The sequence below is a fragment of the Paramormyrops kingsleyae genome, chromosome 12 (assembly GCF_048594095.1).
Source record: "Paramormyrops kingsleyae isolate MSU_618 chromosome 12, PKINGS_0.4, whole genome shotgun sequence".
Classification (NCBI taxonomy): domain Eukaryota; kingdom Metazoa; phylum Chordata; class Actinopteri; order Osteoglossiformes; family Mormyridae; genus Paramormyrops; species Paramormyrops kingsleyae.
The window spans coordinates 11687702-11706395 of record NC_132808.1 but is presented as its reverse complement, the minus strand read 5'-3'; the positions used below and the strand labels follow the sequence as shown (position 1 = coordinate 11706395).

Below are 18694 nucleotides of genomic sequence, written 5' to 3'. Positions count from 1 at the left end.
CAAAAGGTCTTGCAATCTTTTTAAAAGTTCTTATGAGCAGAGTTATTTTAATCTTGATCTTGACTTTGTTTGTTCTGCTTTCTTTTTATTGTATTTGCCACTTGGAGTTGTTGACCAGGTGGCAAAAAAATTAAATTGTAATTCGTCATATCCAGTTCCTACCCATCAGACGCCTTTCCTGTCACACAACAATTACCACACAGGGCCGCTAAGTTTAGCACATGCTTCATCCATGAAGCCATATCTTTTGAAACTACTGTCACTTGGAGAGAGAGAGAGAATGCTACTCCTCTCTCCCTGAGAGCACAGGCCAGTTTCTCTCTCTCCAGGATCTGGTCACAGATGGTTTTCGCATCAGTGGTGTTCAAACCTGTGATGTCCTGATAAAGGAGTGACAGCTTTTCTTTTGCACCACTGAGGAGTGACTGGGGCTTTTCTGCAAGGAGCTTACAGGTCCTCCCTGTGACTGTGTTGGTTTCCTCCTACAGTCTCACAGCTAATAATAAATGAGTGAATTTGTTGAGCAGTCAGCTGGATTCCTCATTTTAACCTCTTCTAACTCTCTGTCCTTGTTAGTTGATATACTTAATATACTAGAAAAAAATTTAATCTGATCATGTGAAGGATTTTCTCTGAGGTAACTTCAGGAGAAAAAATATCAGATTCAAAATACTTATATATAATACTAATAGCTACTCCCAACACCAATAATGGGCATGGACTGTCTTTAGTTTATGCTAAATTGCTAAAGTGTGTAGAACTTCACCTCAGGGACACCTCCGCTACCAACAAGTCTACTTCATCTTCTTATTAACTGGTATGATATAAGTACCCTTCAGATAAAGTTCAGGCTTGAAGAAAGCTATTGAAGAAAAATTATCTCAGACATTTGACCTTGCTGTGACCTTGACCTTGTTTAGATAGATTCCAGAATCTAACCAGTTCATCTGTTGGTTAAGATGATTATACCATATAAATCTTAAATATTTTCAACCACTTGCACTTGAGACATCATGCTAATGAATATCTTGGGACATCCTGAAAGCATAACTTAGTGACAGAGACATAAAAAGGCATAACATATCAGATACAAAAATGAAGTTATTTCCAGTGTTGTAAAAGATGACATTTGTGTAAATCAAAAACTCACCTCACAATTAATTTAGAGTTTGAATTCCATAGAAAATCACTAAAAATGTTCAATGAAAAAGTGTAGTTCCCTCTGAGGTCCAGCTCTTTCAGATGTAATGAGGAGTTTGATTTCAGAGCTTCAGCCAGATCACCACACTGTGTTTTTGTGAGACTACATCTGCTTAGTCTAAAAGTAAACCATAATAAATCACATTACATGATGAGACAATAACATGACAGTAACAGTGTAACATCACTGAAGGGTTTATAATTAACAGTAATTTCAGTGCAGGCTGCAGCAACCAACAATTATAACTAGGGGTGCACCGATCGATCGGCGCACCGATCGATCGGCCTCGATCACGTTAATTTGAGGGGATCAGAAATCGACCATATTCCCATGAGATCCACCGATCTTAGTTATATGCTTTTAACTCTTTGGGGTCGAGTATGTCGTCGACGACATCGCGTACTTTTCTCGTCTATTTCAGTTTATAAATATCTCGCTGAAATCTTAATGTATAATCATGAAAAAAACGCTGGCTAAATCCGTAATCTGTCTTCTTTTCAAAACGTCCATTGTCGGAAGTATTAAAGTTTTTTTAATTAGGTTAAATCGGCAAAAAAGTAAACCATGTCATCTTACTTTGTTTTACCTGCATCGGGGGCGTGTAGTACCGCTCTCACCCGAAGATCGCTATTCACATTCTAAATAGCCGCATTAGCGCGTATTCAAATCGCATTCGCATGGTAATTTGATTAACAGCGCAACGGTGAAACGCGATCCAGATACATCCCCTTCAGCGCCATAAAAGGGGGTTGGGGACGTGGCCAGGTGACAATGGCTCATTCATACACATGAAAGTTGCTACATATTCAATGAAAGGAGCCAGAAATAGTTACATGAGTTAGGTTTTTCTTATTTATTTATCCAAATTAATGTTGCATCTACACCATTTAGTCATCTTCATGTAGCCAAGACTTTGGTGATCAGATATCTGGGATCAAAACAAACTGCCAGCATTGCTTACTATGTACTTTTATAATGTTTCTGCAAGTGTTCCAAACTGCATTTTGCAATGTCTATACGTTGATGTCAAATTTCAAACTTAACAAAAATCTGACATATTTACAATATATATTAAAATAAAGATGAGTGTAATGGCAAAACAAATATATAAGAAATAATTTATTTGCCATGAATTAAGTGTGATGAAATGTGTGATCATGCCCCAGTCAGTGAAAGTGTGTTTCCTACCCCTAGGCCCCAGAGGGTTAAATCAGCCTTTTCTCCCATTCCCGAGAGAGGTGCAGTGCAGGCTGCCTCCCTCCCTATTTTTTGGACAAGTGTGTCATAACAGCTATATATATATATTTTTTTTTACAAAATTAGAGAAATTAAAGTCTGGAAGAAAAAATATGATTTTGTAGTTCAAACAGCAATGCTCATTTATATGTTCATTTATATTTGAGGACACTACCTCATGTTTTGTGAGTATTCATATCAATTTACTCAATAAAAATGGAAACATTGAAGTAACTGTCTTTTAGTTATGAAAGAAACAAGATCGGCAAAAAAAAATCGAGATCGGCAGGTAAGGTTGCCTAAGGATCGGTGATCGTTGATCGGCCAGAAAACTGCAATCGGTGCACCCCTAATTATAACCATTATTTACAGGAAACAAAGGTACTGTTACATTTCACAGGAGATTCAGAAACTCAGATTAATTAATATAAAGTAAATAAAGCATGTTAATACTTTAATTAAAGGATTTAAATACATGTACAGATTATAATTAAAGGATTTGTATAGGTTCTTTGACTTATTTGTAGAGTTAAACTATGTCAGATAGTCAGTTATATTAGACTGAACATAGACTGAAAATAATGTACTTGAGTTGTTCCAGAATGCAGCTGGAGTTGTGCAGTAGAGCAGAGAGCTCCTTCACTCCTGTGTTTCCAACTGTATTGTCACTCAGGTCCAGATTCTTTAGGTGTGAGGGGTTTGCTCTCAGAGCTGATACAACAGCAGCACAATCTGCCTCAGTTAGACCACACTTACACAACCTGCAGAGAGGGGGGAGAGAGACTGGACAGATTAGAGAAAGCAAGAGAAATTTGCAAAGTTTACAGCAACGCTGCAATCAGCATTTCTGCTCTCAAGAAGCTGTTCACTGTTTGAAAAGATGAATTGGAGCTCGATGATAAACCAAGAAGTGTTAGACCAAAAGAAGACAGAAGATGAGGAGCTGCAGAAACGGTTGTGTCATGATCCGCTCCGTCTGCTCCTGATGTGTGCCACGCCCCCTCATTATCCACGTGTGCTTTCCCGATCGTGCCCAGCTGTTCCTTGTTGTCTCGGCTTGTCTTTCGTATTTAGTCCGTGTCTGAGTCAGTCTTCCCCAGATCCGTCATTGATGTTTGTCGCTGTCTTGCCCCTGTCTGCCCGAATAAAGCCCCGTTTTCCTGCATTCTCGGCTTGCCTCGCCTGTTTCCCGGCTCGCTCGCTCGCCGAAGCGTAACAGAATGACGGATCTCCCCGACGAACCTCCGCGGATCAAGGACCAACGCCTCGATCTGCTACAAGAGGTTATATACTGGCTGTCCCAACCAGAGATCCAGGAGGATCCTGTGTCCCTGGACTTAGCCAGCCGGAGCGGGACTCTTCTGGAGGAGATCACCCCGCTCACGGAAGCGCACGTCTTGGCAGATGTACGCGACAATCTAAGGCAGGTGTGTGAGAGGATAACGGAGAGGCGGCTCCAGCCGCTCACCCTCTCCGTGACAGCCCTACCTCAATCCTGCCACGGCCGGAGAAAGAAGAAGAGGCGTAAGGAGAGGTTACCGGAGACCAAGCCGGCGATCTTCCTGAGGGCATGCTCTCTCTCTCCGGCTCCTCTTTCCGTCACCCCGGAGGACCTCACAGCCACCGCGAAGGCACCTTCGCGGGCGGCTGCCCCCTTCCAGGGTACGCGACTAGCCCTTAAAGGGGCCAGGGCCGTCTGGGACGCAATTCCCCGGATCCCCGAGGCCCTTAAAGGGGCAACGCATGCACGCCCGGCGCCGATCCTGGCACCTGTTTCGGACCAGCCTGCTCCGGACCTGCCAGCAGCACCGGCTGATGCTACTGCCGCCGCTCTGCCCGCGGCACCACCTGCTGCTGCTGACGCCGCTCTGCCCGCGGCTGCGCTGCCTGCTGCCGCCGCCGATCTGCCCGCGGCACCGCCTGCTGCAGCTTCTGCCGCTCTGCCAGCGGCTACGACTGACCCGCCTGTCCTGCCTGACCCGCCTGTTCTTGCTGACCCGCCTGCCCTGCCTGTGGTCCCTGCTACTGCTGCTGCCGTTGCCGCTCTGCCCGCGGCACAACCTGCTGCAGCTGCCGCCGCTTTGCCAGCGGCACCGCCGGCTCCGGACTTGCCTGCAGCAACAGCCGCTACTGCCGCCGCTCTGCCCGCGGCACCGCCTGCTGCTGCTGCACTGCCCGCTGCACCGCCTGCAGCACCAGCCGCTGAGGCCGCTGCTCTGCCCGAGGTACCTGCTGAGGTGCCCGCAGAGGCGCCCCCTGCTGGCTGCACGCCTGAGGTGCCCGCAGAGGTGCCCCCTGCTGGCTGCACGCCTGAGGTGCCCGCAGAGGCGCCCCCTGCTGGCCGCACGCCCGAGGAGGCCGCTCTGCCTGCGGCACCGCCTGCAGCTCTGGCTGCCGCTCAGCCCAAGGCGCCTGCCGGGGCGCCCCCTGCTGGACTCACGCCCCAGGTGTCTGCTGAAGCGCCCCCTGCAGCTCCGGCCGTCGCCACTCTGCCCGAGGTATTCGCTGGGGCGGCCCCTGCTGGTCGCTTGCCTTGCTCGCCTGACCTGCCCGTCCTGCCCTGCTCGCCTGACCTGCCCGTCCTGCCCTGCTCGCCTGACCTGCCCGTCCTGTCCTGCTCACCAGCAGCCACGCCCGCAGCTTCCCCTGCTGATGCTGCCGCGCTGCTTACGGCGGCCCCTGCGGACCGCTCGCCGGCCCTGCCCGTCTCATCGGTCCAGCTCGGATCGCCTGTCGGCACTGCAGCCACGCCCGCGACTGCCGTCGCCGCTCTGCCTGCAGCACCGCCTGCAGCTGGCTGCTTACCTGAGGTGCCCACGGAGGCGCCCCCTGCTGGCCGTGTGATGGCGGCGCCCCCTACTGGCCGCGTTATGGCAACGCCCTCTGCTGGCTGCTTGCCCGAGGTGGCCACGAAGGCGCCCCATGCTGGCCGCATGATGGCTGCGTCCCCTGCTGGCTGCGTGACGGCGGCGCCCGTTGAGGTGCCTCCTGCTGGCCGAACGCCCAAGACGCCCGCCGAGGCGTCCCCTATTGGCCGAGTGACTGCGGCGCCCCCCGAGGCGGCCCCTACTGGCCAAGGGACTGAGGCGTCCACGGTAGCCGCAGAGGCGCTCCCTCTTGTTCCGCCTGTCCTGCCGGCACCTGAAGTGCCTGTTTCGCCTGTCCTGCCGGCACCTGAAGTGCCTGTTTCGCCTGTCCTGCCGGCACCTGAAGTGCCTGTTTCGCCTGTCCTGCCGGCACCTGAAGTGCCTGTTTCGCCTGTCCTGCCGGCACCTGAAGTGCCTGTTTCGCCTGTCCAGTCGGCACCTGAACTGCCTGTCATGCCTGTCCTGCTGGCACCTGAACTGCCTGTCATGCCTGTCCTGCCGGCACCTGAAGTGCCTGTCTCGCCTGTTCCGCCGGCACCTGACGTGCCTGTCTCGCCTGTCCTGCCGACGCCTGAGCTACTTGAGGCGGCTGCGGTTGCGCCCCCTTCCGGTTGCAGGTTGGTGGCGCCCACAGAGGTGCTCCCTGCTGACCGGACGCCGGAGGAGCCCGCCGAGGCGCTCCCTGCTGACCGGACGCCGGAGGAGCCCGCCAAGGTACCCCCTGCTAGTCACACGCCTACAGCTGCCTCAGCTCTGCCCGCCGAGGCGCCCCGTGCTGGCCGCACGACCGAGGTGCCTACTAGGGCGGTCCCTGCTGGCCATGTGTTGGTGGTGCCTGCTGCATCGCCCCCTGCAGGCCACGTGCTGGCGGTACCCACGGTTGTGATGGAGGTTCCGGTGCGACCCCCGCCTGCACCCACGCCCGCCGAGGTGCCTGCTCTGTCTGCGGCACCTCCTGCTGGCCGCATGCCCGTGACTTTGGCTGCCCCGCCTGCGGCCACGCCCGCGGCTTTGGCTGCCTTGCCTGCCGCACCTCCTGTTGGCCGCACGCCCAAGCCCGGTTCGTCAGCCCAGCCCTGCTCGCCGGCCCAGCCCTGCTCGCCGGCCCAGCCCTGCTCGCCTGTCCAGCCGGCCCAGCCCTGCTCGCCTGTCCAGCCGGCCCAGCCCTGCTCGCCGGTCCAGCCGGCCCAGCCCTGCACGCCGGTCCAGCCCTGCTCGCCGGTCCAGCCGGCCGCACCCGCGGCTCCGCCCGCTGCCACAGCCAGGCCCGCGGCCCCACCTGAGGCCGCCGCTCTGCCCGCGGCCCCGTCTAAGGCCGTCGCTCTGGCTGCTCCGCCCGCGGCCACGCCCGCGGCTCCGGCTGCCCCGCCTGCGGCCACGCCCGCGGCTCTGACTGCCCCACCTGTTGCCTCTGCGGAGGCTTTGACTTCTGTTCACCTAACACTAACCTCCCTCTTGACTCCCTCACCCTTGCCTCAGCAAGGCCGACACACCCCAGGACCGCGCCTGTCTGTTTCCCGTAAGGGACGGGGACACAGACGTCGGTCCCTGGTACCGCCTACCCTGACTCCTGGCTCGCCCGTGCGCCCCCTTGCCGTGGTTCGGTGGCTGCCTGCGGGTCCTACGGCTCCGGCTCGGCTGTCGCCTCCGGAGCTCCCTCCGGTGCCTCGTCGCCCGCCTGTGGTCCCTCCGTCGGCGCCTCGTCGGCCGCCTCCGGGCCCTCCCACTTCGGCTGGGCGTCGGAGGGCGACTACCCTGGCTCCGGCTACGCCTCCACCTGTGCCAGTGTTCCCTCCTGCTCCCTCCTTGTGTCCTTTGTCGGTCCCTACGTCTGTCTCCGTCTCCCCTGTGTGGTCCCTTCCTGCTCCGGTCTCCCTTCCACCTGTGGCCCCTGCGGCTGCCTTCCCTCGCCCGCCTGGGTTCCCTCGAGCTCGCCCTATTCTTTCTCCTCCCTTTGTTCCGTCTCCTCGTCCCTTTGTTCCTCCTGATTCGGTTCCTCGTCCCTCTGTGTCTCCTCCGTCCCCTCCTGGTCCCTTTGTCCCTCCAGTTTTGGCTCCTCGTCCCTCTGTGCCTCCTCCGTTCCCTTCTGGTCCCTTTGCTCGTCCTGCCTTTTCTCGTCCCTCTGTGCCTCCCGTGTTCACTCCCGGCCCTTTTGTTCCTTCATTTTCTGTCCCCTCTCTGTCTCCTTTCTTGATCTGCCTGTCTGCGTTTCCTGTCTTGTGTCGGGTCCTGTCGTTTTTCTGGTCCTTGTTCTTGTTCTGTACCTCTGTCTTGTTTCCAGTGTCTCGTTGACGTTCTGCTTTTGTCTTCCAGGTCCTGTTCCCCGGTCTCGTCCGTCGCCTCCTCCCAGGCGCGCCCGGTGTGCGCGCCTTTGGGGGGGGGTTCTGTCATGATCCGCTCCGTCCGCTCCTGATGTGTGCCACGCCCCCTCATTATCCACGTGTGCTTTCCCGATCGTGCCCAGCTGTTCCTTGTTGTCTCGGCTTGTCTTTCGTATTTAGTCCGTGTCTGAGTCAGTCTTCCCCAGATCCGTCATTGATGTTTGTCGCTGTCTTGCCCCTGTCTGCCCGAATAAAGCCCCGTTTTCCTGCATTCTCGGCTTGCCTCGCCTGTTTCCCGGCTCGCTCGCTCGCCGAAGCGTAACAGGTTGGAGGAAGATGCGACACAATGGACCGGAGAATCTAATGACGATTACTCTAAAGACTAACTCTGTGTATTATTTTAGAAAATCACGAATAAATGTCCTTCAAAATCACTGCAAACCTATGTACCACCCTATTATAATCTGTAGAATTATAATATATTATTATAATCTGTTGATTATCTGATAGTTTGTGACCAGTGTTTAACATTTCCAGAAGGTTTTTTATTACTTTTAGTAATAATTATAGTTTCACTTAATCCAGCTTGTGGTTGTAGGTAAAACAGAATAAATAAAATATTTTTTTTCTGTAATAATAATAATTACATTTATCAAGAATAAACAGTAACACTATAGATAGTGTATATTGCCAGAATGCATTCATAAAGTTTTCTGATATTATTGATTTTATTGTAATGAATAACATTACCCCAGTTTCAGCAGTTTGAATTGTTTATTGCTCAGCAGAGCACAGAGCTCCTTCATTCCTGATGATCCCAGTGTATTCCCACTCAGCTCCAGCTCTCTCAGGTGTGAGGGGTTTAAACTCAGAGCTGATGCCAGAGCAGAACAACCTTCACTTCCCATGCAGCAGTTATTAATCCTGGATACAGAGAGAGAGAACAAGTAAGAGAAGCCTTTTGTTTAAACATTGTCATGTTGTGCTTAATGTAAAATATAGGTTTAAAAATGGAAAATATTCATTAATTAGGTTATATGCAGTTAAACATTAAACACAGATATTACATTCTGAAAGGAATTCACTTTACTGTTTTAATTTAAATGTAAGTGAATAACTGAGAAACACTAACCTGAGTATCTCAGGTCTGCAGTGTGAATCCTCCAGTAGAGCAGAGAGCTGCTTCACCTCTGAGTCTCCCTTTATTTTCTCACTCAGATCCAGTTCTGTCTGCAGTAAGGGGTTCTTTTTCAGGATGCTATCAAGGAAATCAAAGGCTTTTTCTGCAGCAGGACTTTTCAACAACCTGCAGAGAAAGAAAGAATATATTAGACATGGTAAAAACTCAAATTTTAAATCAGAATATGCATGATCAGGAAACTGGAAACTTTGGTATATTATAAATCCAATCATTGATTAGCTAAAATCACACGTGCATGTTTCTATTTGCTGAGTTTCGTTTTTATGGTTCAATCTGTTGTTGAAAATGATTTATTTTGAGTCTTCCAATCAAAAAAAACTAAACTAAGCACTGGGTAGCTTTAAACTAAGTTCTTAAATTTTCTTGATAATATGGAATCCCCAAAATTTAAAATTTAGAGTTCTTTTACGCTTCACTTTTAGCAAAAAAAAAAATAATGTAAAAATTAAATACAAATAGAAAACTAGCTTTACCACAGCAATGTTACATCATGACTTTAAAATTTCTTATTTTGAGGTAATGCAACATAATTTTGAAAAGCTTTTTGAAGATGTTATCAATTTTGTCCTGATTGTTATGGGCTTTAGCTGAGCTTCAGTTTCTCTTCTCAATGTCTTTCCTTATCCAGCTATATCTGTTACACAATCAGTGCACACTAATCTTCATTCCTTAATCAAATGCTTCATTATCAGTCTTTACCTTTACTATTCATAACTGTTCAAGCACAAAACTCGATCCAGCACTGTTTCCTGGATAATCAGCAAACCAGCGGAACACTACAGTGTGATGTAGTGGCCTCAAATAATTCTAGATTAAACCATTAAGCAGAATTAAATTGTTTTATTTTCTCACCTCAGCGTCTCCAGTTTGTAATCCTGATTATTTTGTAAATCAGTGAGCAGCTTCACTCCTGATGCTCCAGGGTCGTTCCCTCTGAGATCCAGCTCTATCAGGTGTGATGAGGGGTTTGAATTCACTGCTGTAGCGAGAGCAGCGTATCCTTCCCCTGTGATATTATTATCATTCACACTGAAGAAGAATAAAAATGAAAGTGTAGTTTTAGCATCTTTCATATACGAGTCTGGGGAAAGTCATCACATGAACAAACTTTAACATTTACTATGATATATAATTGAATGTTACTACAAATTACACACTTTATCAATTCTATAAACTTTGCATTTATCATATAATTTATGTTTAATTATTTCACCATAGACGATTTCTAACTGGAATGTAAAGGCTATATAAGATTACATAATTAACGACTAGAAGTTTGTGTCTCAAAAAATGTAAAAAACATTTCAAATGTAATAGTGTAATAGTGTAATAGTCCTGATTTGTGAAATGTCATACTTGAGTTTTTCCAGGAGGCAGTGTGAGTTCTGTAGTAGATCAGAGATGTGCTTTATTCCCGAGTCTCCTACTTTATTCCCGCTCAGATCCAGCTCTACGAGATGTGAGGGATTTTCTGACAGAGCTGTAGCCAAAGCAGCACAGGCTTCAGCTGCTACACTGCACTTACACAGTCTGCAGAAGGAAAGAAGGAGCACAACCAACACATCAGATCTCATCTGGCGGAGAAGAATGCAGTCTTTTAATTCAGCTCTTTAACTGTTGTTCTTCACCTCATTATTCTGAATGGAGACTGTGGATTCTTCAGTCCAGCAGAAAGCTGAGTGACTCCTGAATCCTGCAGACTGTTGGAGCTCAGGTCCAGCTCTCTCAGCTGGGAAAACTCAGAGCTGAGAACTTCAGCTAGAGCTGAACAGCTTCCCTCAGTTATACCACACGTGTTAAACCTAAACATGAAATCAGAGGAAGGAAGAACAACTATGAACATACAAATTCAGCACAATAAGCATGTTACAGTATATACCAAAATTCACGCACATTTTGCTTATTTGTATCTGTCCTGACTAAATTACTATAACAGAAATGACCTTACCTCAGAATCTGAAGTTTACAGTGAGCACTTTTCAGTCCAGCACAAAGCTGAGTGACTCCTGAATCCTGCAGACTGTTGGAGCTCAGGTCCAGCTCTCTCAGCTGGGAAAACTCAGAGCTGAGAACTTCAGCTAGAGCTGAACAGCTTCCCTCAGTTATACCACACGTGTTAAACCTAAACATGAAATTAGGAATAAAATACAGTTTTAGTATTTAAGAACTGTAATCAGCAACATTTACTGAGTCATTCGGCCCTATTTTAATGACCTACTGTAAGCTCATGGACTGAAGCTCATGCATTAGGGAGTATACATGAGTGTGTTTTGGGCGTGGCTGTTTCCTGTTGTGACGTGAAAGCGTTCGAGCAGATCATCTACAGCAACAGCACCAATAATAAAATAAGAATCTTTCACATTGTAATCTTTATCTTTAATCTTGTGTATGTTTGTACACTGCTGCATTTCCTTGTGTGTGTAACAAGCAGAGTGTGTGTACATTGTGAACCCGCCTATGCAGGCACACATTACTGATAAAGTGTCCTTAAAATTACAGCAAAATACTGCGTCACTGACTTCAGATCAGGTTTTGATGGTCAATTTCACAATCACTTTCCACTGTCTCAATGCAACTGACCACGCCTCATTTTAAGATCAACACTCCGATGGGTGCTCAGGTAGGAACAAGTGCATTTGTTATTTAATCCACAGGGCACTGGATGGGAAAATAGCAACTGTGTCCTTTCCAACTGTCACTCGCATCTCTAATATTGCATCACGCTTGGCTCTGCTTTGCACCAGGTGTAAGATACGACCCATAGTGTTATATCTGACTCTGTTCTATCTGTTCATCACTCTATGAGAAATGACCTTACCTCAGAATCTGCAGTTTACAGTGAGCACTTTTCAGTCCAGCAGAAAGCTGAGTGACTCCTGAATCCTGCAGACTGTTGTAGCTCAGGTCCAGCTCTCTCACACTACAGGACTCTAACTTGAGAGCGCTGGCTAAAGCTGAACAGCTCTCCACAGTCACATTACATTCATTCAGCCTAAATATGAAATATGATGTTAACAGAGCTACATACTGAATCATCATTCTGCAGATATTACATTAAAATCAAGAAATTTTATCATCAGCAAAGTTCAAACACATTCTGGATTCAAGATTATTTCTAACAAAATTGTATTAATTTATTCCTCTTTTAATTGGTCTTGTCTGTTATGTCTAACAGGTTAAATCCTGTTTTGAGATTTATTTGAAAACGCCAAACATTGCACATTTCTACTCGTCTGTAACTTTGTAGTTTAAAATACATTTGTGCATACTTGATATGTAATTAATCCCACTAGAAAACATTTTGTTAGTAGAACTCATCTGATAGTGATGCAAAAATAAAAATACTTACACAACTTTCTGAAATTTACAGTGTGAGTCTTCCAGTAGAGCTGAGAGCTTCTCAACTCCTGAGTCTCCTAGATCTTTCTTACTCAGATCCAGCTCTTTCAGGAGTAAAGGGTTCTGATTTACAACTGAAGTCAGCCAAGTACATGCCTCTTGTGCAGCAGTTTTCAACAAACTGTAAAAAATAAATATTTGCTTGTACTTGGTGTTTCTACAATAATAGGAATAACAAGAACAGTATGGCTGCTTTTGTTTATTTCATGATTACTTCTCTCTTAAAATTTAAATGAAAGTGGCCATTGGATGGAGCATCCCAGAAAAAAATTAAGGTCTAGTCAAATAAACTGCATAAATTGCATTCAATTATAAATTTTATCCATTTTTTCACAGAAACTCTCACAGTTCTTTGTACAGTATAAATTTACTATAGTTAATAGAAGAATCACCTCAGTGTCACTGTTTTGTGATGTCGATTCTTTTGTAAATCAGTGAGCAGCTTCACTCCTGATGCTCCAGGGTCGTTCCCTCTGAGATCCAGCTCTATCAGGTGTGATGATTTCAGAGCTTCAGCCAGAGCAGCGTATCCTTCCTGTGTTATACTGCAGTCTGAAAGTCTGTGTAAAATATGGTCATAGAGGATATAGAATAAAATGGATCAACATCTATGGAAGCAATATAGAATTAAGAAGAGTTTTCATACACTGAGAAATATGGCACTAAGTTTTTATTTATATTTTGAAAATTATACATTCAAAACCAAGCATGTGATGTACTTTAATGAAACAATCTACGCTGAGAAAGGATAAACATTTGACATGGATTTCTTCAGCCTACATCTAAATGAGAATTCTTTCAAAAATTACATTTACATAATTACATATATGTATGTGTTGAAGACTTAATTTAAAAGAGTGTATATACAGTATGTGAAATTAGATTTTTGTGTTTCAGTAAAAATAATAATAATAACATGGTGAAATTGTTTTATATATTCGGACAACTGATCATTCTTAAGCTTCAAAATAAAAGTTAAAAAAACCTAATCTGTAATATCTGTATAACAATAACCACACGCTTTACTACATGATTTTATATTATTTTTATTAATAGTACCAGTATTACTATCACACTGTATAAAATAGACAGGTATTACTGTACCTTAATTTCTTCAGTTTACAGCGTGGATTCTTCAGTCCTTCAGATAACTGCTGGACACCCGAATTCTGTAGGCTGTTCTTACTCAAGTCCACCTCCGTTAGAAAACAGGGGTTTGAGCTGAAAACTTCAGCCAGAGACTGACAGCTTTCCATCATTAGACCACATTCAGTAAGTCTAAAAAGAAAAATGTCACAACTTTTCCAGTGAGTTCAGCCACAGAATGCATGTAAAATAATGAAAGTTCAGGTAATAAAAGTTCAATGTTTAAGTTTTGATCTGTCATTCTTAATTTATATTTATGGATCTAAACACTGCCACAACTATGAATTTCATCTTCAATTGAAGACACTGTTATGGGCCTGATACATTGTAAAGGAAGCTGACCAGGGGGTGTCCTTGCCAGCAGTCTAAACCACCATGACCTTCTCCTCTGGTTTTGGATTAGCATTGGCTGTACTCTCAGGCTGTCCTGGGTGCTAGAGCTCTTACCCTATCACAGAGATTAAGGCCAGCACTCCCACAGAGGAACCTTTTTTGCTGTCTGAACTCACAGCCTTTTCTTTCAGTTATTGCCCACAGCTTAGGATCACAGGTAAGGTTAGGAAGATACAGTAGATCACCATAGACCAGTTTCACTATGACTATCACTGCTGCTCTGACACAGTCCAGGACAAGGTGACTCCCTTCCCCACTCTTTACAAGAAACAAACCATGCCCTCAGACTTGGAGGAGCTAATATCTATCCCAGCTGGTTCATATTCAGCAGAAAAATGTTCAAATGTTTATCGAAGGCCAACCTCAGATGATAATAAAAATAGCAAGGATGTGAGCTATACCTTCCACACTGAACAACCCATCAATATTGTCTGCACAAAAAGACACACCCTTAACAAAATCCAACAATTCTGACTTTATGCCATGAATACAGACACAATTTTGACTACTTATAGAGACTGGACCACATGAAGTAGAGACCCAGTTATCTATAGAACCACCTACAAAAAATCAAGGTAATGCACATGATCATATATCCTCTTCAAATTTACTAAATACATGTAGAAATGTGGATTAAAATAATTCTGATTCTCTTCACAAAACAGCAAATATAAAGAGCTGGTCCAATGTTTCATGGCTTGGATGCCCATGATATAATTTCAGATTCCTGGGTTCAACTATTGAGTCTGAAGTCTCTTCTCTAGAAAGCTTCCCAGCTCACACTCGCAGGAAACTCAGAATGCTCTCCTGGGAGGTTCTGATTTAGCATAGCCAATCCACCCCAGTGAAACCCAGTAGAAACCCACATGGACATAAGCATGAACATGTGAAACTCCATACTAGAGACCCTGGTCCTGCAAGACAACGCTACCTGTTGAACCACTGTGTTTTCTAATTACTTACAGTATACATCTAAATATATTACCGAGTAAATTGAAATAAATTACAATGAAATAATAATAATTTAATGTACACACGTGAGTTTCTCAGGTCTGCAGTGTGGATCCTTCAGTAGGGCAGAGAGCTGCTTCACTCCTGAGTCTCCGTCTATTTTTCCACTCAGATTCAGATCCGTCTGCAGTAAGGGGTTTGTACCCAGAACTTTACTCAGATTATCACAAGCTTTCTCTGCTTCAGGACTTTTCACCAGTCTGTGAAGGAGGAAAAGTTTACTCTAACAACATTATAAATATCAAGAGTATTATCTTAACTCTACCTCACCATAGTCCATCCATCCATCCATCATCTTCCGCTTGTCCGGGGTTCGGGTCGCGGGGGTAGCAGCTTCAGTAGAGGCACCCAGGCCTCCCTCTCCCCAGCTAACCCCACCAGCTCCTCGGGGGGGACACCGAGGCGTTCCCAGGCCAGCCGAGAGATATAATCCCTCCAGCGAGTCCTGGGCCTGCCTCGGGGCCTCCTCCCTGTAGGACAGGCATGGAAAACCTCCCTGGGTACCCGCCCAGGAGGCATCCGCACCAGATGTCCAAACCACCTCAACTGGCTCCTTTCGACGTGAAGGAGCAGCGGTTCTACTCCGAGGCCCTCCCGGATATCCGAACTTCTCACCCTATCCCTAAGGGAGAGCCCAGACACCCTGCGGAGAAACCTCATTTCGGCCGCTTGTATTCGCGATCTCGTTCTTTCGGTCATTACCCATAGCTCATGACCATAGGTGAGGGTAGGGACAAAGATGGACCAATAGATCGAGAGTTTGGCTTTTTGGCTCAGTTCTTTCTTAGCCACGACGGACCGGTTAAGCGCCTGCAGAACTGCAGACGCCGCTCCGATCCGTCTATCCAACTCCCGATCCCGCCTACCCTCACTCGTGAACAAGACCCCGAGATACTTAAACTCCTCCACTTGAGGCAGTACGTCTTCCCCAACCCGAAGAGGGCAAACCACCCGTTTCCGGCTGAGAACCATGGTCTCGGACTTGGAGGTGCTAATCCTCATCCCTGCCGCTTCGCACTCGGCTGCGAACCGCCCCAGTGCCTGCTGGAGATCCCCAGCAGATGAAGCCAACAGGACGACATCGTCTGCAAAAAGCAGCGAGGCAATCCTGAGGTCACCAAACTGGACACCCTCAACGCCTTGGCTGCGCCTAGAAATCCTGTCCATAAATATGATAAACAGGACCGATGACAAAGGGCAGCCTTGGCGGAGCCCAACACGCACCTGGAACACGTCCGACTTATTGCCGGCAATGCGGACCAAGCTTCTGCTCCGTTCGTACAGGGACCTGATCGCCCACAACAGTGGACCCCGGACCCCATACTCTCGAAGCACCCCCCACAGAGCACCTCGGGGAACCCGGTCGTAAGCCTTTTCCAAATCTACAAAACACATGTAGACTGGATAGGCAAACTCCCAGGCCCCCTCCAGTACCCCTGCAAGGGTATAAAGCTGGTCCAGTGTTCCACGACCAGGACGAAAACCGCATTGTTCCTCCTGAATCCGAGATTCGACTATCGATCTCACCCTCCTCTCCAGTACCCTGGAATAGACCTTCCCAGGGAGGCTGAGAAGTGTGATCCCCCTGTAGTTGGAACACACCCTCCGGTCCCCTTTCTTAAATAAGGGGACCACCACCCCAGTCTGCCTCACCATAGTATTCTGGACTATTCATTTTTTAGGCCAGTTTTTATCTTTATTTCTGAAAATATCTTTGACCTTATCATTAAATTATTAAAAAATTATAAAACGTTTCAAATGTTGGTTTATAATAGAAGAATACATTTTATACTGTTATAAAAAAAACTGATTGTTAGAATAAGAAATTATTATGGGCCTTAATAAAAGCAACCCATTTTGGTTCTTTCCATTTAAACATTGAACATTTTCCTTTTAAACATTTGTTATTTACAATTTGCTCACTTGAGTGTTTTTAGACTACAGTCTGGATCCTGCCGTAAATCAGTCAGCAGCTTCACTCCTGATGCTCCAGGGTCGTTCCCTCTGAGATCCAGCTCTATCAGGTGTGATGATGTCAGAGCTTCAGCCAGAGCAGCGTATCCTTCCTCTGTTATACTGCAGTCTGAAAGTCTAAACAGAGAACATTGGATGCCATTATTATAATAGTCTGATGAACATCTATACAATATAATACTTAATGCCAAGGCCATTTAAGAACTGATATGTTCTATGTTTGTTTGCAGTTTGCATGTAGATATCATGAGCTCTTTGGTAAATTTGAAAGAGCAGAAGCAGAACCTGACCTCAGTATCTGCAGCTTACAGGGCTGATGTTGCAGCAGTGCACAAAGCTCCTTCACTCCAGAGTTTTCAAATTTATTCTCACTCAGGTCCAGCTCTTGTATGTGTGCAGGATTTGATTGGAAAGACGAAGTCAAAGCAGAGCAGGCTTCTTCTGTGACACCGCTGTTCTTTATCCTAATGATTGAGGGCAAACTCATTTTAGTTTAAGAATAATAAACAGAGCTGACAGCAGTGATGTCATAAATAATATTACAATACACACGTGAGTTTCTCAGGTCTGCAGTGTGAATCCTCCAGTAGAGCAGGGAGCTGCTTCACTTCTGAGTCTTTAAGTATTTTTCCACTCAGATCCAGTTCTGTCTGCAGTAAGGGGTTTTTACCCAGAACCCCAGTCAGAAAATTACAGGCCTTCACTGCATCATCACTTTTCAACAACCTGCAGTGACGGAACAAAGACAGATTACATTATTAGCATAATTCTCTTTACATTGAACTGTATATGGTTAGTGTTTTGTTAGAGTATTAAAGTGGATTTTATATTGAGGTAATTAACCCTGGTACATATTTTTCACCTCAGTGTCTCCAGTGTACAGTCTGGATCCTGCAGTAAATCAGTGAGCATCTTCACTCCTGATGCTCCAGGGTCGTTCCCTCTGAGATCCAGCTCTATCAGGTGTGATGATTTCAGAGCTTCAGCCAGAGCAGCGTATCCTTCCTCTGTTATACTGCAGTCTGAAAGTCTAAGAGGATAAAAGCCTTTTGTTATTTAATTGTGAAGATCACAACATGAAATCTAACATTTTCTTTTTTATAAGATTTGCACACACGTGATTCACACTTAGTCACCTTGCAACTACTTTCTATTTCTTAATGTAATTAAGTATACTTATGACTCCTTTTTCATTCAGTTCTTTCATTGTTTGATGTGTACAGCATCATTAAGGTTTTTAATATAATAATTATATCAGGGCTTGTTTTTTTAGTATGGATTCATATCAGAAAGAAATATTTATCTCATCTGAACATGTAAGCTGTATCTAGTCATTAACCTGAAATTCTTTTTCCAAACACTTCATTCAGTGTTCACTTGTGGTATAAAGAGGATATAAAAGCAATCCTTCTGCTGAGGTTTAGTTTAATAGGAGAGATGAACTGACCTGAGTTTCTCCAGTTTACAGTTTGGACTCTTCAGTCCAGCACAAAGCAGCGTCACTGCTGAGTCCTTCAGCGGATTCCTGCTCAGCTCCACCTCAGTCAGTTTGGAGGATTCTGAGCTGAGAACTGTGTGTAAAGTCGAGCAGCTTCTCTCTGTCAGGTTACACTCACTGAGCCTGAAAGCAGAATTTGGCAGTAATAAAATCATCTGTCCTTAGTTGCACCACCACAACCTCGCTTAATCTTTTCACCCATTATAGCAGCAAAAAGAAAATCTGTATTAATGTCCATGGTTCTGGAATGAGATACTCAGCAAACACATATATAAGCTTCTGATATTTTGGTGTCCACATAATTATATACTACACCACAAATTCATTTGAATGCAATTTGCAGACAGCAGGAAAAAGCATGACACAATGTTTATGTAATTTCATTGTTCATAGTGTTTATGCCAACTGATTAATATTTCTTGCCATTAGTGTAACTATGACCAAGCT

The 18694-nt window shown here is 45.9% G+C and overlaps 1 protein-coding gene across 1 annotated transcript in view; it reads right to left on the bottom strand.

Moving 5' to 3' along the window:
* Positions 1 to 374: 374 nt before the first annotated feature.
* LOC140593642 (uncharacterized) overlaps positions 375 to 18694 on the bottom strand; it is a 46328-nt gene continuing 28008 nt past the window's right edge. The window contains exons 18-37 of the mRNA XM_072718691.1: positions 18197 to 18370; positions 17612 to 17779; positions 17302 to 17475; positions 17040 to 17213; positions 16699 to 16866; positions 14802 to 14975; positions 13330 to 13503; positions 12618 to 12785; positions 12176 to 12346; positions 11645 to 11818; positions 10775 to 10948; positions 10455 to 10628; positions 10183 to 10356; positions 9679 to 9855; positions 8758 to 8931; positions 8376 to 8549; positions 3025 to 3198; positions 1151 to 1318; positions 767 to 862; positions 375 to 496 (exon numbers count right to left, since the gene is read on the bottom strand). Coding sequence (XP_072574792.1) covers positions 847 to 862; positions 1151 to 1318; positions 3025 to 3198; positions 8376 to 8549; positions 8758 to 8931; positions 9679 to 9855; positions 10183 to 10356; positions 10455 to 10628; positions 10775 to 10948; positions 11645 to 11818; positions 12176 to 12346; positions 12618 to 12785; positions 13330 to 13503; positions 14802 to 14975; positions 16699 to 16866; positions 17040 to 17213; positions 17302 to 17475; positions 17612 to 17779; positions 18197 to 18370 — 3124 coding nt within the window. The 3' untranslated portion in view covers positions 375 to 496; positions 767 to 846. The remainder of the gene's footprint in view (positions 497 to 766; positions 863 to 1150; positions 1319 to 3024; positions 3199 to 8375; positions 8550 to 8757; positions 8932 to 9678; positions 9856 to 10182; positions 10357 to 10454; positions 10629 to 10774; positions 10949 to 11644; positions 11819 to 12175; positions 12347 to 12617; positions 12786 to 13329; positions 13504 to 14801; positions 14976 to 16698; positions 16867 to 17039; positions 17214 to 17301; positions 17476 to 17611; positions 17780 to 18196; positions 18371 to 18694) is intronic.